General features: G+C 37.9%; 1 protein-coding gene across 1 annotated transcript in view; it reads right to left on the bottom strand.

Annotated features, from left to right (window-relative positions):
• Positions 1-20,134, bottom strand: part of RSPO2 (R-spondin 2) — a 164,784-nt gene that overhangs the window by 52,639 nt on the left and 92,011 nt on the right. The window contains exons 3-4 of the mRNA XM_058698840.1: positions 6,869-7,012; positions 4,938-5,126 (exon numbers count right to left, since the gene is read on the bottom strand). Of these exons, the coding sequence (XP_058554823.1) occupies positions 4,938-5,126; positions 6,869-7,012 (333 nt within the window). The remainder of the gene's footprint in view (positions 1-4,937; positions 5,127-6,868; positions 7,013-20,134) is intronic.

A 20,134-nucleotide genomic window follows, 5' to 3' on the forward strand; every position in this document is an offset into this window, starting at 1 on the left:
ACCTAGTGCACATGTTGCTGTCAGTTTATATACAGAAAACAAAGATTAGAGAGGTCTTATTACTGCTGCCTTTTAAAAAGTAGATGTTTGCAGAGATTAAGTTTCTGAGTTGCTAAATAGTATTTTTTGTTTCCTATCAAGTTGAAAGCCACTTAAAAAAAAGATGAAGGTCAATTAATGTCTCATAAAAGGAATGAGTCATTTTCAAGTTGAAATAGTATATAGTAGCAGGTTCTATATTTAAAGTTAGCACAATTCTGAGAAAATATGATGAGGGCTTAAGAAATGCATCATAATGTACTAATAACTGCTGCACAGTGAGTAGAGGCAGCCACAAGCCAAAGAGACAGAAAGCTATAAGTGTCTGTCAAAGCATTGCCTAAATTACTTTATCAAGTCTGATTGCTTCACTGGGTCAGAAAGAGCAAAGCCATGCTGGGCACAGAGCCCAAAATGCAGAGGTGGGACTCAAATCCCTAGACCTTCCCCCTGAAAGCAAGTAAGCCCAGGCGAGTGCTGAGCATGGCTCAACACAAGGCAGCCTTAGAGGCTGGCCTCGAGGGTGACTCAAACACACTAAGATGAAAAGAACAATCTGGAAGTCACACTTTTCCCCCCAACAGAGGACCAATGACACTAAAATTAAAGAAGCGGGACTTTGTAGGTGTGGCTGAATCAAAGCAAAGCCAGTGGTTCAATACTCGGGCATTTATGAAATGACTCTTGGAGTATGCTTTACTATTCCAAGTTGGAAGATACTGGGAGGGGTTGGTAACCGCAGGGTGTCAGGTTTTTTTTTAAAGTATTTGTAGAGCAAAACTAAGATGATGTGTTGGGATTGGGGGAGAAATAGTTTAGAGTTGGCTTCTTTGATAGACAACCATAGCTTTATCTTTGATTTTTATCGTAAGGAACAAGGAAAACTTGGGTTTCCCAGGCAGGAAGACATTAGTCCTAGTCCTGGACCTACCACTGGAAACTTGCCACGTATCACCGTGGACCAGTCAGAGCCTTCCTGGATTGCAGTTTCTTCCTCTTCCCCAATATGCTGCGGGAGAATCAAGGACATTCACAACCATTGTGTCAATAGCTAAAAAGATCCTTCCTTAGCTCTTCAGAAGATCTCCTTCATTCAGATCTCTGATCAAATGTTACTCCCTCCATTTCCCTAAATTCCCTATGTAAAATAGTACACTCCTATTCTCAATCTTTCACTAGTTCATTATCCTGCTTTGTGTTTCTTGCTGGCCTCCATCTCCACGTGAAATTATGCATTCATCCACTTACTTCTTGATTGCCAAGATTCCCACTAGAAACAGTTCTGTGAAGACTCTGAGCAGTATCATGCCTAGGCAAGTGATTGGTACATAGCAGTGCTCAATAATACCTGATAACGTTAATTGTCAGGGGACCTTACAAAGTAACAAGGAGTGTCATACACACAGACAGAATATCTCAGGTTGAGGTTATGTTGGCCAGTCCTGAAGACTACAGTCACCCAAGTAACAGTTTCCCCTGTACATGAACATCTTTCAACTCTACACCTTAGCACCATGATTCTATTCTCCCATTTGTCATTTAAATATATGATAACAGCATGTTTGTATTTTTCTACTAACATATTATCTAATGCACAGGGTCATGACTTGAAATCCCTTCCATTTGAAGCTCCAGGCTGTATATTAATAGAATAAACTAGTCCCTACAGAATGGAGCAAGGAAAGTGAAGACAGATATCCACAATAAGTAGGCTCTTTATTTTTAAGTAGACCTTTCTTTTTTGCACTTGTTTCCTACACTCATTGTTCTTTTTTTTTTTTTTTTTTTGCTCTCTGTTTACCTCTTTTTATCGTGGTCTTTTATGATCCCCTCTCTTTTTTTCCTCCAGCCTCCTGCTATCTTTGGTAAACCACAGGTCATAGGCAGATTTAGAGTCTTGCTTAGTCTTGGATAGTTGACTACCCATGAGGAGGCAGGAGGAGGGCGAAAAGCTGCCAGATGTGGAAGGGTTTGGCAAATGCACACTATAGCTACTGGAAGAGTGTTCAGTCCTTTAGGCATGAACAATGCTCTTGGACTTACATGACGACCGCAGACCTTGCCCATATCTGTTGGTGATTTGTCTTAGAATCATTGGATTTTAGAATTGGACTGGATCTTAGAAATTGCCCGCCCCAATACCCTCAATTTACAAATGAGGAAATAGAGGCCAAGAGAGGTTAAGTGACTTGCCAAGGGTCACAGAGTTAACGAGTTGACAGGGTGCAGAGACCCAGATCTTGTGATCGCTAGACCAGAATCCCAACGAATGAGTGTCAGAAAAGCCCCCAAAACTCAACTAATCAGAAAGAGAAGTTGGGGAATGAACACTGAATAACTTAACGTGCAAATCAATCCATGACTTAAGTTATTTCCAGGTATTCTTCCTTTCTTAAAAAAGGCAAATAAGCATGCAATAAGAAAAGTTATACTAAAATATTACATTGTTTTTTTTTATCTTCTATCCATTTATGTTCTCATTTCTAATAGATCTCAGTGTAATATCTTATACACTTAGTGACTATTCCATTTTGCTGACCTCTAACTTCTGCCTTCCAGTAATCAAAAGCAGCTGATTTTAATGTGCCAGTGCTTTAGTGTGAAGGAGGTTAAGGCTGCATTTGTGTGCAATCAGGTTAAGATTGGCTCCAACAGGAGAGAAATCCATACATATGTTGAAAAGATCTGAAAAATGCCTGTATTCCCAACCTGATTACGACTTACATTTTTGCATGGTTTGTCAAAGCAGATCACTGAAATCAAGTCAAGATGTAAAATGGGATAAAGTGGTTTTCTTCTCCATTCTTCCATTAATGACCATGACCTGCTGAAAAAAGGAACTGTTCCCTCTCTCACCTGAGGCAAGGTGGGTTACTCCACTGGAAGTTATGCCAATTTTTATCAATTGGAGCTCAAGTTCCAAGACTAATTTTCTACTTTTCATTTCCTACATTTGTAAATAGAAGTTTTTTATTGGAGAGTAACCTTCAATTTCTATCAGCAGTTCTATTTTAGTTCTTTTTATGAAACATTAAACAGTAAAACAAATTCTAATACAACTTTTCAAACCTCCTAACTTTAAAGGTTAGATAATACTGAATTTATCAAACCAAAAATTTAGATACAGGGGTTAGAGTGATAGCTGCCCTCTCCTAATAAATAATGCTTGGTAAAACCTAAATAGGAAATTAAATCCAAGTTCATTACTGGTTCAGTGGTCAAAAAGAGATTATTAGCAGATGATACATAAATGTTTGTTTTGACATAATTTCAGCTACTGACACTGTCAGGTTATATTCTATTTAGTATTGCTGGAAGCAAAAGAAAATATATAAAAATGCCATAAACATTATAGGTTAACAATGTAGCTGTTATCTACAAAACTCTCAAGCCAGACCTGGGGTAGGTCAAAATCATTTCACAGGGGAGGGGAATGTGCCGGCTCTTGTTACACATAAGCATGTTTGTTATAGGAGCATTTTCAGGTTAATTTTTGCTATTAACGTAAACCACAATTGGGGGGCCACGTTGCTGGAAGAGGGATGGTGGGGGGGTAGTTACATAAACAATATACAACAAAGAAAGTCTTTATTTCCAATACCTGAATACATCGGGTTTGTTTTTAGGCACAAGGTTGCAGGTTAAATGCTCTCAGCTATCCAAGAAGTGCCTTATTAGTTTTGTAAGAAAATATTTTCTTTTATTTTGACTGAAAAATACTCAGTTGAACTGAACAAAACCATCCTTGTTAGTGAAAAGCAGACCCAAAAAAACTTTGTTTCGAAGCCCCAGTGAAGGAAAGCAAAACTAATTCAAGAGGAAAATCTGCCTTCCTAATAGTAGCTTCTGAATCTGGATCTAATAGTTCTCAAAAGCCGACTGGAGTCTTCAAGTCTTAAAAGTTTTGTCTTCCTCCATGGATCATAAACCTCTCTACAAGGAAGCATAATAGGAATATAAATCCATTTAAGCAGATATATATTCTCTTTCTGGGCTACAGCTACAGGGCTGAAAAGCTATGTCCTAATAGCAAGAATGGAGGCAAACAAACGTTTTGATTATTTTCAAGGGCAGTTTTCCAAACACAACTTGCTTTTTTTTTTTTTTTTTTTTTGCCTTTCTATTTTGTGCACTAGAAAAATCCCCACTTCATCTCTGGCAATGTAGCATCCGCTGGTGATAAAATAAATAGTAACAAGCGATTATGCTTTAAGAACCACAGTGACATCGCTAAAAACTGCATTTCAATGTACTGACTCAGCTTCAGCCAGCACCTGAGCTATGTATGCTTCTCCTAATTTGTAAATGGGCCTAATCCTGTTATTACAGAATAATTATTGCAAATCAGCACAATTACTACAAAGACATGAATAAACACACACATACCAGTAGCTGTTTTTGACAAATTATTATCCAAACAAAGGGAACCAGCTAATTGTGGTAACATTAAGACAACATTTATTCTTCCCAGTGTTTGGGCAAGTTTATTTTAAGTTGTCATCTTCAACTAGTAATGATGTAGATGATTTTACAGATTTCATAAACCCTCCTAATCTAGACTCTTCTCAACTGAAAGTTGGCCACTTCCCTCAGAGCAACATCTGCCAGGGCACATCAGCCCCCCCCCGCCCCCCCCCCACACACACACATTGTAAAACTCTCATTTTAGAAAGCTCATTTGTCATGTACTCTTCCAAATCATTTTCAAGGGATCACAAAAGTGAAATATTCACTTTATATTCTTCACATTTTAAGAATTTGTCTCTTAGTAACTACAGGATACATTTTACCCTGTCACCAGTCATATTATTAGGTTTCCTCTATGGGGAGGGAGAATGGTTAGGGAGAAGAGAAGTCAGAGAGCACAGAGCCCACCATCGTTAATTCTCTAAACTCACCTCCCGGACAATGCCTCATGGCCATCTTACATCTCCTGGATTCAGCGATGGTTGGACATGGTATCGTGTCCTTTGCTGGCTTTTTAACAATTTGCCGTGTTCTGGTTTCCAGACCCCATTTAAATCCACATGTGCGATTATTTCTGCTACAAGCTCCCCATTCACTCCAATGACCAACTTCGCATCCTTCTAATAAAGAAAAAAAGAAAAAAAATACAAACACAGGTAACAATTTGGTGTCCATTTGTTCCACTGTCAAACTTTATAGCTGTGTTTTCTCCACACCTCCTTCAGATAAATTATGTTTTACAGCCCACAAAGACCTGTATTCCCTTTTCAGACACTTTAATATTTTGGACCATAGGGTTACTTTCATCTACGTCAAGGAACTGCCACTTAAGTAATTTAAAGACTATTACTTTGTATTTATCTTATTTTTTAGAGGAATGCCATTGGTCCCTTCTAAAGATACTGAAATATAGAGTCTTTAACAGATTCAATAGCTAAAACCAAGAGAAGAAAAGCCTCTTTTCAAATTATGACAGAAGACAAAATTTTACAGGTTAATTCCAAATGCCCCCATGGCAACTCACAATTGTGACTTCCCCATCCCCTGGGATGGGGAATGAAAGGATAAAAATATGCAGAGTTAAACCTCCTCACCAAATTCACCATGCAAAAACCCCTTTGCACTAGCAGATGAGGACTCAGGCCCTGAGTCCACACACAATATTTTGGCATTTCAGATCTCAGCAGGCATAGTGGTTACACATAGATTTTTCAAAGCTATTTAAGAGTTTTTACTCAGGGAAGCTGAGTAAAAGGGCTCTATTACATAGGGCTCTATTTGTAATTTTTTATACTTAAGGATTTCATAAGAGTTTCCACTGAACATTTGTAATGGGTGTGGGTCTTGCCTCTCAAAAGGAAATTCAATATTCTGAATATTCTCTTCTGATGACTTTCTTTTTTTTTTTTTAGGGTGTCACCTGTATGAACATATTAACCCCCACATAAACAAGAATATAAGTACACATTTCTTCAAAATCCTGTCATTTGAATGTGTTCTCTGCAAATCTTCAAATAGATCATTAGACTATTTCAACAATATTTCTGCAGAAAAAAAAGTTCTCATTTTTGAAGTCCCCATGTTAAGGGGATGCAAAGTCTCATTTAATACACAATTCTGTCATAAATCCTCTCACATGTATAACATGTCAAATAGAATCCAGGGTGGTGAGAAGGGGGTGTGATGGTAATGCCATTACACCTGGATGTTAGATTCGTTAGATTAGGCATTCATCAAAATGTAGGTACTCACAGATCTTTACATTCTAATCAGTTGTCTAAAAATAGCAAAGTGTTTTTCAAACACTCAAAAATTGTAACATTTTTAAAACATGTACTCCTAACTATTCATGAACAGTGTATATTAAGTTACACATTCTAGATATCTAAATTTAGTAAAAAGTAACATTGTTTTAATACACTTTCCAACATGCAGCAAATAATCCACAAAACATTTTGCACAAAATTTTTCTTTTCAACTTTTTAAATGGCTAAACAGGAAGCTCCATAATTAAGATACATTAAATAGTGATAGAATAGTTCATGGTACTGCTTGAAATTTCGTTTTTTACAACTTCTAATATATGTGTTACAGATGATAAAAACATACCAGCATTTAAATAGTTGAACCTAGCCAATGTATGACTAGCAAATTTTGTAGGAAGATTTAATAGGACACTACCAATGTCACGATGCCTAAAAAAATTCAGCAAGGCAGCAAAGAACTTAAATAATTTTCAGTTCTAATTAACAAGAGAACCAATTTGTTTTTAGGTTAAATATATCCAGCATGCATAATTTTTTCAAGGAACAGGTGTTAAAATAAAAGTTGACGTTTGAAAGTTACATGAAAAACTACTCACCCACACATTCCATGGTTTCATCTAATGGTGCAAAACCATCTGGACATTCATCAAAGCAACGGCCTCTATGCAAATAAAAGCCTACTTTGCACTTGGTACAAAAGTCTTTGCTAAAGCAAGAATCACAGTTTTCTATTCTGCATCCTAAAAACAATTTTAAAGAGAAAAAGAAAATTTCAGTCAAAGAAATTTACTTGTTTTGCAAATAAAACTCACAAACTTACCGGTTAGCTCAATCGAAATTCTAGTGGTCAGAAAAATATGTGTTCAACTCATTTGTTTCCTAATGCCATCTCATTCTAAATCACTCCTACCTCTTCCAACAGCTCACCACATCAATAGGCTAAGAGAAAATTCCAGCCTAGGGCCCTAGGCAGCAAGCATAAGACCCTTCAGAAAATTTTGCAACTCCAAATGAGATTAAAACAAAGGATTAAAAAGAAAAAGAAAACACGCCCACTACAAATTGCATTGCTGCTGGGATTGAAATCTGTTCTGCTCTTCAAAAGACCTACAATGAAAAACACAATGGGAATACTCTAATCAGTATCTTCTGTTTTCAGGACAGTAAATTAAAATTCTCTTTAATGTTAGTCAGTGCTGACATTTACTTTCAGCAGAAGGTGTCTTAACTTGGAGGGATAGTATAGTCACTCTTTTTGAAAGCTTACAATGTGCCAAAGGCTTTACATGCATTTCCATTTAGTCTTTATAATAATCCTATAAGGTAAGCAGTACTATCCCTAGTTTGCAAAAAAAGGAACTTGAGATCAAGAGAAAGTCACACAGCTAATAGTGGCTGAGGTGATTCTGAAAGGCCCCCAAACTGATTGCCTTCTAAATCTGTATTCTTTTCTCTATAACGTGCTAACAGAATTTCTCTAGGAACAGTTTGTTAAAAAGAAGTGCTTTTAGGTCTGCTATTTCTGGGTTTGAATCCCAGCTCTCCTCTTAGCAGCTCTGTGACTCTGGGCAAGTAACTACAGAGCTCTGAGTGTCTATTTCCTTCTGTATAAAACAGGGACACATCACTGACCTTACAAGACTATTATTGTGGAGATTTGTAATAGTATATGCAAATTGACTGGCTCATAATAGGCAGTCTGCACACAGAAGCAACAGATTAGAAACGTGTATGTTTTCCACTAAACCACACACATTTCAACAAAGTGTAAAAAGAACCAATTTATAGACTAGTATTCTAGGTCAGATTCCCTGGTAGACCGGTAACATCTGGACTGGAGATAATTGGCTTACACAGGTGAAAATAAATATACTCTGCTCTTCAAGGAGAGGAAAGAAGAGAAGGCTGGAGGACTGGTTAATTGAAAACTCAGGTTTTCAACAGATTATATAGTGCATTACTTGTAAGAGATTTAGTTGACGGCAACTGACAATATGTTAACCTCTAGGAAAACTCCATGGCATCACTTTTATTCATTTAACGAGCCTCTGAATGTCACTACTGTATTTGGTCCTTTAATAATTCAGAAAAGCTTTAAAATGTACAGTTGCTGCAAGCAAAGAGATAATGGAATAGAACATAGAACCAAAACAGGACATCACCGAATATTAAAATTTTGAAAATTGAGAAAGCAAAATGAGAAAACAGAATTTAAAGACTAAAAAATATTTTTTTTTGAAATAGACTACAGTTTAAATAATGAAAGTTTCTGGACCCATAAAAAGTAAATAGCAACCTTCACCTTTCAATCTTGGGTCTAACAGGCTTCATGCATTAAATGACCACCATGACGCATCTAAGTCTGTTCCTAAAATGTTTTAAATTTACAACTGGAAAACCAATGCGTAGAAGTCCATAGTCAAATTACACTATCACTCTTTGGGGGAGGATAGTGGGTAAAGAACAATTTGTCACCCCACAAAATATGCATTTGTAATCTTAAGTGCTGTGACTTATATTTTAATAAAACTGTCATCTATAGCTGGTCAGTTGGTTCTTAATCATGACCAAAATACATTGTGTCCACAAATTGTTGGTTGTCTTGCTTTTTCAAAAAAGCAAGCAGCCCTTCCTATTAGCTGAATTATTTTTCAAAATAATTATAAACATTCCAAAGGATAAAATAGAACTAAAGGGTGAAGACAACAAAGCATTTATATTAAGAAGAGAAAAGAGAACTATACACTTCATAAATCTGCGGTTATCTACAAGGTCTGAGTTTTCTTTAAAACATGGATTATGCCAATAAGCTTTTTGGCCTAAAAGTTATAGCAGTAAGCATTTGGAAATAATTTTATAAGGTCCTCTGCTGATATTTACTCTTACTTGTAGCTCCCTTTCCTCATTTCATTCCATGCTCATAATACCAGTTCACAGAATGTGGAATTTCTGAAATACCTATCATCCTATGTAAAAATACCTAAAGAAAATCTTGATTATTTGTCCTCAAATTTATGGAGAATAAATATCTGATGCATTCAAACTGTAGACTACTACAACCATGAAGCAGCACAGGGTGAATTATAAGCAGTGACTGAGAAAATCTCTGAGATCTATCAGCAAGTTAAAAAGGCCTGTTGCAGGATATATGGAGTATGGTGCAATGACTGCACATGTGTGTATGTATGAAGGAGCCTAGAGAACTTGGGAAAGAGGTGGTGGAATTTTGAAATATGTTAAAAATTATACATTTCTGAATGATCTGAATCTTTAATTTTTTTTTAATTTTTATTTGAGAGAGAGAGAGAGAGAGAGAGAGAATGAGAATGAGAGAATTTTAAGCAGGCTCCATGCTCAGCCAGGAGACTGACATGGAGTTGGATCCCATAACTTCGGCATCATGACCTGAGCCGAAACCAAGAGTCATATGCCCAACCAATTAAGCCACCCAGGAGCCCCTGAATCATATGAATCTTTTATAATTTTAATGTGTTTGTGTATTAAAAGTAAAACAGAAAAATTTATTTTAATGAACACTGTGACCTGATTAAATTTACAGAAAACAACACTATATTAACATTCTGAAAGAAGTTATTTTGATTTTGACAGGCATTTCATCCCCAATTATGCCACACACAATTTCTTTTCAGAGTTATGTGCATGAAATTATACCCCTTATATGATAATGTTGAACTACCTTAGCCTTCAAAATACACAACTGACCATCTCATCAATATCCTTCGTTTCCATATGTTCAATGGTGCTTTTCCTTCATTCAAATCATTAGGAGAAAAAATATCAAAATATTTCTTATTTAACAAAGCATTTAAACAGAAGCTTTGATTGGCACCAAGTCCTGACATGATCTGAAGCTCCGTTAACCTTCCTGGGTCTCAGGGATCCTGCCACAACATAAAACCAACACAGGCAGCCCACACACTCAGAAGCCTAAACTGAGAGCGCATCAAATCAAATACCTTTGGACCAAAAGCTTTTCAAAGCAACTGTCTCAACCACCTACCCTGCCAGTCTACTTCTTGACATGCTTCCTGGAACCTCTTTATTACCAACTCCAGTTCCATCCACAACCGCCTGTCCCGTTCAGCCACTTCTCCCAGATCTAACTCTTCTGCTTTGGAGAAAACCACTATTTGTAGGAACTTATAGTTCCAGGTTCCCCTCTAGCCTGTATCCATTCTCTCCCAGAAATTTCTTCAGCTTGTGATCTTTAAATAAGTGGGATTTGGGGTGCCTGGGTGGCGCAGTCGGTTAAGCGTCCGACTTCAGCCAGGTCACGATCTCGCGGTCCGTGAGTTCGAGCCCCGCGTCAGGCTCTGGGCTGACGGCTCAGAGCCTGGAGCCTGTTTCCGATTCTGTGTCTCCCTCTCTCTCTGCCCCTCCCCCGTTCATGCTCTGTCTCTCTCTGTCCCAAAAATAAATAAAAAACGTTGAAAAAAAAATTTAAAAAAAAATAAATAAATAAGTGGGATTCACATCAACCTTATTAATTCATTTATACAAAACATTCTCGTTATCCATAAAAAAATCAAAACAGGTGCAGAAGATACAGAACTACTCGTATTTACCTGAATGGTACAACAGGACTGCTTCCCAAAAATAGCTATTTTATTAACAGTTCAGGAAAATCCTTATGTCAATTTTATAAATAAATGAGTTTTAAAACACCAATGAGATCATTCAATAGACTGATCAACTTTAGAAAACTCTATATGGCTTAAGAAAACAGAGATACCAGAGTTTGCTGAACAGAGGTCTCCATAAAAATCTATACTTTGTCCTTGTTCAGAAATAAGACCCTACTTTAGCCAACTTACATGCTTCTAAATTACAGTGCCTCCTCAAAAATGTAATCCAAGTGAGCACTGCCAATATTGGTTTAAGTAAAATTACTGTCCAAGTGAAACTGTGTCCAAATACAATCTGATCGGGCTGTCATTTGGCAAGGGGAACTTACTCTGGCCAAGAAACAAAAATAGGGTAGGTACCCCTCTCCTGTCCCTCCACAGTATCCACACAGGCTCCATTATAACATTTTTCAAATTATACTGTAGTTCAGTTCAGTAGTTCATTCCAAGCATTCCCCAAAAAAGGAGCACATGCCAGGTATTGTACCAGACCCTGAGAATATAAAATTATAATACCCATTCCCTGTCCTAGAGGTGCCAAAGACAGGGGGGCATGAGGCACTCACAAAGCACTGCAATATAGCATAGTAGATATTAAAGGCATGTGCTGTGTACATTAGAGGCAGAAAATACAGATCCATTTCTGTTCTGCCATTACAGTTTTTCTTTCAGTCTGTAAATTCTTTGTTTCTAACACAGTGCCGGACACATGGTGGAGTTTTAATGCTTGCCAAATGAACGAACACAAGTGCCATTTAAAAACTCAATTCCTTTATATTTAAAAACCCATTCGAATGCTAGGTATGAGATTGCTTGCACATGCCCTGTAAATATCTGTTATATAGAAAGAAAAGCCATGGTTGCTGGAAAGGAATGCAAATCGTATTGGAAGAACAAATAGTCCAACACCTGAAAACAATTATAATAGAGAACTTAAGTATTCAAGTGTGGCAGGTAACATATGCCATGGAAGTTGGAACCTCAGCTGGGCAGGTTTTAAAGAGACAGAGGGAAGAGTGAAGTCTTGACGAGGGTGACTCCATTCATAATCACACAACAGAAAATTCATATGGCACATGATAAGCCCAATGAAGAGTGGCTTAAATGAGCTGGAGATCAGAAGTGGAAGATGGTTACTTTAGAGTAAATGGTTACTTTGCTGTAAGTGGGGAATTTACTTCTTATTTTACTTTGTTTCAAAAAAGGAAGTTATAAATCTCTTCAACTTTGTGTGACTTCAAGTATTTAAGTCATAATTAAAATTAATAAAAATGAAGTTAGGCTCAAGATTAGGGCTTGGTCTAGCAGGGAGAGAATCTTGATAGATTCTTGAGCATGAGAGCAACATGACCAAGATGGTAACTGGTTTGTTCCCTGATTTCAACAGACAGAAGCATATAGGGCGCCTGGGTGGCTCAGTCAGTTAGGTATTGGACTCTTGATTTCAGCTTAGGTCATGATCTCATGGTGATGAGATCAAACCCAGAAGGCAGGCTTTGTGCTGGGCATGGAGGCTGCTTAAGATTCTTTCTCCCTCTCCCTCTGCATTGATGTGCCCACATGCCTGCCCGCCCTCTCCCTCCCTCTCTCCCCCCCCCCAAAAAAAAAAAAAGTGCCAGAGGCCAGGCATCATGATGGAGAGCTAGAGGCTCAGATGAAAAAGCAATGTTCCTGCATTTCAGGATCTTGGTCTACTAAAAGCAAAGGTACAGCGGCAGGCAATGAGGTAATAATGTGATTACTCCTTCGTATATACAAAGGGAGCAGGGAATGAATACTTTAGGAAACTTAAGTTTCCTGAAAGAAGAAAGAATGGAGGTAAGGAAAATCACCAAGAGGCTCAACACTAAAAGGTAATGGTCACAGGAAAGGGAGTTACAATGAACCAATAAAAGTGACAAACTGGGTAGAAGAGATGAAAAACCGAGAGAAACAAAAGATGCACAATTCCCCCCACCCCCAACTTTGGTATCAGCTCTCTCAGGGTTTTGGCACACCAGGAGAGGAAGTTGTTTATCTTCTCACCAAAAATCTAGATGACAACAGCCATCTTTTAAATGAATATCTCAGATGGCAATCAAGTAAACAAGAGAATTAAAACCTTAAATTAAAAGCATAGAAAAATCAGCCTTTGTTAAACCCAACTGTGAAAATGTAATTCCATATATTGCAATTAATTATTGGAGAAAGGGAAGCAATCGGTGAGGTAGACAGGACCTCAGACACATACGAATGAACATTTTTTCTATTATTTTTTGGTCATCAAGACTGTCAGGTACAGGCTGTCTTAGCACAACATGAAAATCTGACTAATTGTTCAGCTGCCCTTTATTGTCAAAGCACCAGCATCTCCATTCAGAATGTGGCAGATGCTGACACCCACTAGGGGTATTTATTCTTTGGATTGCAGCTGTATCAAAAAGCATCAAGCTGGCCCCTGGAAAACCCCAGCTCGGTATACGCTAAAATTTTAACAGAAATTCAAGGGACAGGTTGTTCCAAAAGACATTCAGAATTAGAATTTTAGCAATTTTTCACATGGGAAGTAGTAAACTGTGCAACTTAATATGAGTGTTTTTTTAATTGTTTAAATATTTTTAGGCTTCTCTAACAACTTCAAATATTCTTGTTGAACATTCCTTCTCAAAACTTGCAATGGCTTATGTATACTTAACTGAAGTTTTTAAGCTTTATGTTACCAAAGTCATGCGTTTTCTAATATATACTATTGCAATAATCCCATTGGACTACGGAATGATGAAAATTATGACCTAAAATTTTAAATTACATTTTTTTGTAGTATTGCCTAGTTATACACAGCTCATGAGAAGTTTCATGATATTTCAACCTAAAAAAATACATAAATAAAGGACAGACTCAGAGGTTTCAGGACTCAAGTTTTCATACTTACTATTTGAGTGATGACAGAGAAAACCAGTACTACTGAGTTAAAAGAAGATCCAGGGTGGAAGTCTGTGTAAAACCCATTGCAATGGGTTTACGTTAAGATTGCCTTTATTAATTAGGAGAATTAGCACAGGATGAAATTCAACTATGTCAAGTGCAGAATAGGAGACTCAGAACAGGATCCAAAGGCAGGAAACAAGAACTATGTTGAGAATATCATGACCTTTCAAATAGTACAGTGGTTAGCAGATCTGAGGTTAGCATCTTGGCTCATTTACCATTATGTGACTGTGGGCAAGTTGGCAAAACCCTTTGCCTCAGTATCATCATCTATATAAAAAAAAAAAAAGGTTGGGGCGCCTGGGTGGCGCAGTCGGTTAAGCGTCCGACTTCAGCCAGGTCACGATCTCGCGGTCCGTGAGTTCGAGCCCCGCGTCAGGCTCTGGGCTGATGGCTCGGAGCCTGGAGCCTGTTTCCGATTCTGTGTCTCCCTCTCTCTCTGCCCCTCCCCCGTTCATGCTCTGTCTCTCTCTGTCCCAAAAATAAAATAAAAAATGTTAAAAAAAAAAAAAAAAAAAAAAAAAAAAAGGTTAACATCAGTCCTATCTTAGGGTTTTTGAGACATTTCAGAAGCTTGATAAAGGCAAAGATTTCAGCACAGTATCTACTGCGTAATTAGTGATCAAAGAATGTGAGCTATCATGAGAGTAAAACTTTACCAAACAGGATAGTCCAAGATGGCAGATTAAAGGAAGAACCAACAAAATACCAGGATACTCCATTTGTAGTAGATATACAGATGTACATATATATATATATATATATATATATATATATATATATAATCATTTTAATAAGTATTTATATATTTGCACTACTCAAATGAAAGACATTATCCTGAGACTAATGCCTGTACTCAATATAATGGCTTTACCCTTCCTTTTTCATTTTTATTTTTTTAATGTTTATTCACTTTAAATTTTTTCAACGTTTTTTATTTATTTTTGGGACAGAGAGAGACAGAGCATGAACGGGGGAGGGGCAGAGAGAGAGGGAGACACAGAATCGGAAACAGGCTCCAGGCTCCGAGCCATCAGCCCAGAGCCTGACGCGGGGCTCGAACTCACGGACCGCGAGATCGTGACCTGGCTGAAGTCGGACGCTTAACCGACTGCGCCACCCAGGCGCCCCAGTGTTTATTCACTTTAGAGAGAGAGTGTGTAAGCAAGCAGTCAAGGGGCAGAGAGAGGGAGACACATAATCTGAAGCAGACTTCAGGCTCTGAACTGTCAGCACAGAGCTCAATATGGGGCTTGAACTCATGAACCATGAGATCATGACCTGAGCTGAAAGTCGGACGCTTAACCAACTGAGCTACCCAGGCACCCCGTGTGGCTTTACACCCTTCTTTAGGCCATGCAGCTAAAGAAACAGAACACAATCATTTGTTGGTTACCTACATGAGAAGTCATCTACTCAAATATTAGGAACCAGGATTTAGGAAAATGGATCTAAATGTAATTTTGACCTTAGAAGTAGGAGAAATTACATCCTCTCTGTGCCCTACTACTCCTTTCACCATCAGATGGGAGGGAAAATACCAGACCTAACCATACCATAGGATTGTTTGGAGCATCACATTTAAAATGAGAACAAAAAGAACAGGTGAAAGGTACCACATAATTTCATCACTCCCTAGAGCTACATAAGCCTACCCAAAATATTGCTATCTTGTGTATCACAAAATATTAAATAGATATTACTAGAAAGGTGCAGGGCCCTTTACGTAAAATGAAGATGTTCAATTTATGAAGGGCATTAAATGTGGTTTATCATGGCCATTGGGGCAGTGACCACAAGGGTTGCAAAATTCTGGCCTTGTTTGTAACTTTAGTCAAATTTTATTTAGATAGGATCAATGGAAATTCATATGTTGTTTTTCAGATATCTATAGAGTTTTACCTTGCATGCCAAAAGTGTCTTATTTCAACTTTAGAGGATACATATGCTATCAAAAGTATTTTGTTTTCCTGACTCATTTTAAAGTGTTACAATAGTTCATTAAAAAAAAAACAAAACACAAAACCTTGGGGCACCTGGGTGGCTCAGTCAGTTACGTATCAGACTCTTGATTTAGATTCAGGTTATCATCTCAGGGTTTCTGAGATCAAGCCCCACGTCAAGCTCTGTGCTGACAGCATGGGTCTGCTTGAGATTCTCTCTCTCTCTCTCTCTCTCTCTCTGCACCCCCCCATTCATGCTAATATATAAATAAACTTAAAAAATAAATACCCAAAACTCAAATTGGGAAATATATGTTGGTAGATGCATTCTAATATTAGAATGTTTAAAAATTATGTCTGGCCCACCCACAGAAAAAAATCTGAAGAAACACTGATGTTTATGTAAATCAGGCAATCAAACAATGAGGAACTATAAAAACGTTGGCTTCACTTCCTGTATATTCAAGTGATGCATATTTGAAGTATTCTCAAAATAACTGAAATTAAAACTTGGACACATTTACTGAGAATACAAAGGCAGGTGTTTAAAGGGACTTTTTTTTTCCTATTTAAAGCAAATGAGAGGGGAGGACAACTATCTCAAATGGAAGGAATATGGTAACAATGAAACAATTGTAAAAATCATAAAGCAAATTCATGTCTCTTATCAGATTTTATTTTCCTACCAAGTAGCAGATCTCTCCTCTTGGTTACACCTTGTGTGCTTTTTCCCTTTTTAACTTGTCAATTTTTCATATTAAGGTGGAACCAGAGCAGTTTATTATAAACTTCAGACCTGAGATTTAGTTGAACTTTTCCAAATGTTGGCAAATACACCTCTGTCCACCCAACTAAACAGCAAAGTATATGGAAGCTAACATGGGGTTGCTCTCCACTCAACCCTCATTCAAGGAAAAGAAGAAGAATCTCTTAATCCCTTCACACTCCAAAATCGGCTAGAGCAAGAAACATCAAACTTTTCCTCTAAAGGGCCAGATAGTAAATATTTTAGGTTTTGTGGGCGATGCAGTCTCTGTCTAAACTACTCGACTCTGTTGTAGATCAAAAACAGCCATAGACAATATGTAGTGCATGGCTGTTTTCCAGTAAAACTTTATTTATGAACACTGAAATTTGAAGTATCATTTTTGTGTACCACAAAATATTGTTCCCCCTTTGACATTTTTCTCAACCACTTAAAACTCTCAAAGCTATTTTTTACAAGGGCCCCCCAAAAAGCTGGCAAGCCAGATTTTGCCCATGGGTCATAGTTTGCTGAGTCCTAGGCTAGAAAATGATTGAAATCCATGGGCACATTGAAGGAAGAAAGAACCAGGCTTCATGTTTAAAACACCAAATGGTAGCATTTAAGCTTAGGGAGGCATAATGATGTCTTAAATACATCATCTGGTGTGTACATAATACAAATATCAAGTGAACAAGACGCTGCTGGAATTGAATTATCTCAACATGGGAACATTTGTACTTCCCTGTTTTTCGTACTATATTGATAAATCAAGAAATAGGACTCCTTAGGAGTTGTCAATAGATCAAAATTCCATGCTGCCTTTAATAAGCCTGTGGTTTCTTGACTACATATGCATTGACTAGTCAGTGAAGTGTTAGTTGGAGAGAAAGAAGGGAGAAAAACTTTACCAAACAATGCATTTTGGTTAAAACCTGCATTACAATTATGCCTCCTGATATACAGGCTGATATATTTGCCCAACTCTGTGAAGGTAACATTGTTAGTTCTGCTTATCCAGTTTGATTACAATAATAGATAGTTTCAGCCATGCAATGCAGAGGCTGCAAACCCTGGGGCTTGCCAGTGGACTCCTCAGAACTGCTTACTTGCTCCATAAGTGGGGATAACACTTCTTCTGTCCTAGGATTTCCAGGAGCAAATGAAAGGATGGATGCGAACACACTTTAAAAGCTGAAGTGCTAAGTAGAAGCTTTGTTTGCACAAAGGAAAACAGACCACAAGGTAGCACCTGCCTTTAAAGCAGAATGATTCTGTCAAACTTGGGTCTAAACTGAAAGGAGAGGCTCATTCAAGAGAACTACAAACTCCTAAGAAAATTAAATGTAAGTGTGAGAAAGAAGACTTCTTCTGTTACATATCAGAGCAAGCGTTTTAGGACCCTAAATTAAAAATTTTTTAAATCTTCTGTTAAGAATCCTGAAAATTACAAAGCCATGTTACAAACTACAAAGTCACAGAGAAGAAAATAAGTATTCTAGCTCTCAGGCTATTTGATATAATTTGGCTTCCAGAATAAATAGAATGAGTGCTCCATGATTTTTCTTTAGAGCGTTGTGTAATACGATTAAAGCAGGGTGTGCTCACAAGGTGCTAGAACATCACTGCTGTGGACCAGCATACGAAACATCCATAGTGTGAAGTGAAATCACCATTACTGTCGCTGTTGATGGCATGTCTGCTGTGGTCTGTTTCTTCAAATCTTGATGGTTTAGCCACACCGGGGCTATAGGTCACAATGATCTAAACTAAGATGGCTCTGGGGTGCCTGGGTGGTTCAGTTGGTTGAGCGTCCAACTTCGGCTCAGGTCACGATCTCATGGTTTGTGGGATGGAGCCCCGTGTCAGGCTCTGTGCTGACAGCTCAGAGCCTCGAGCTTGCTTTGGATTCTGTCTCCTTCTCTTTCTGCCCCTCCCCACGTGTGCTCTGTTTCTCTCTCAAAAATGAGTAAATGTAAAAAATAAAAATAAAAAATAAAATAAACTAAGATGGCTCCGCCTTAGCCACAGAAAGACCACTGTGATCTTCCAAAGCTCAAGTTTAAAATCCTTCAACAGCTTCCCTTTACTTCCAGGTTCAGTTCAAACCCTTGATTTTAAAGCCCAACATCCCTCTGTCTGGACATATCCTTCTACTTCCCTTGCCTCATTGCCATGGTACCTTTACCCTGGCAATGCTGAAGTTTCCTCTAAACTCCCCATGCCCTCCCAGCATCCAGGTACCTGAGACAACAATTCTACTCTTGTGGTTGTTCTTACATTCATCATAATCCTCCCGTCAAATGAAGATCTCATGAAGAAAACAGAACATGTCTTATTCTATTCTGCATCACAGGGCCTAGCATAGGTGCTTGACATAACACTGGATGACAGGTATAGCTGCCAAATGACTAACAAATCCATTAAATTTCTATCAGCTTAAAATAAATACCGAAACGGAGTCTGCCTTGTACATTTTAATGCAATAGCATGATTTTGGTATAAAAATACTTTACATTATAAAGAGCTCCATTTCCGAATTAGGCACCAACTGATTATATATGGTGTTGAAGCTCTTAGATCTTTTTTTTTTTAATCTTTGTCTAAGAAACAAGAAGTATGCATATTCCTTAACTGTATACCAAGTAGAAATGAGCATTGCAGGGAGATAGGATTTTGCAGAAACTAGACTTAAAATATATATAAAGTCACAAAGAGACCAATATGAAAATGGTGACTGCCAACAGTAAATATTACTCAGTTTTTTTTTCCATAGACTTATGACAGTTATTGGAACTAGAAGACTATTGCCCTAGACCATACTATGTAACTTGTGTAAGCTTGCAAAGCTAGTTACTTTTAGAGCTCAAATCAAAGCTGAGTTCCTTCTAATCTAGTGCTCTTTTAAAGATGTGATTTAAGGGAAATATAAATCAAAACCACACTGAGATATCACCTCACGCCAGTCAGAGTGGCTAAAATGAACAAATTGGGAGACTATAGATGCTGTAGAGGATGTGGAGGAACAGGAACCCTCTTGCACTGTTGGTGGGAATGCAAACTGGCGCAACTGCTCTGGAAAACAGTGTGGAGTTTCCTCAAAAAATTAAAAATAGACCTACCCTATGACCCAGCAATAACACTGCTAGGAATTTACCCACGGGATACAGGAGTGCTGATGCATAGGGGCACTTGTAACCCAATGTTTATAGCAGCACTCTCAACGATAGCCAAATTATGGAAAGAGCCTAAATGTCCATCAACTGAGGAATGGATAAAGAAATTGTGGTTTGTATATACAATGGAATACTACTTGGCAATGAGAAAGAATGAAATATGGCCTTTTGTAGCAACGTGGATGGAACTGGAGAGTGTTATGCTAAAGGAAATAAGTCATACAAAGACAGATACCATATGTTTTCACTCGTATGTGGATCCTGAGAAACTTAACAGACCATGGGGGAGGGGAAGGGGAAAAAAAAGTTAGAGAGGGAGGGAGCCAAACCATAAGAGACTCTTAAAAACTGAGAATAAACTGAGGGTTGATGGGGGGTGGGAGGG

The sequence above is a fragment of the Neofelis nebulosa genome, chromosome 14, assembly GCF_028018385.1.
Source record: "Neofelis nebulosa isolate mNeoNeb1 chromosome 14, mNeoNeb1.pri, whole genome shotgun sequence".
NCBI lineage: Eukaryota > Metazoa > Chordata > Mammalia > Carnivora > Felidae > Neofelis > Neofelis nebulosa.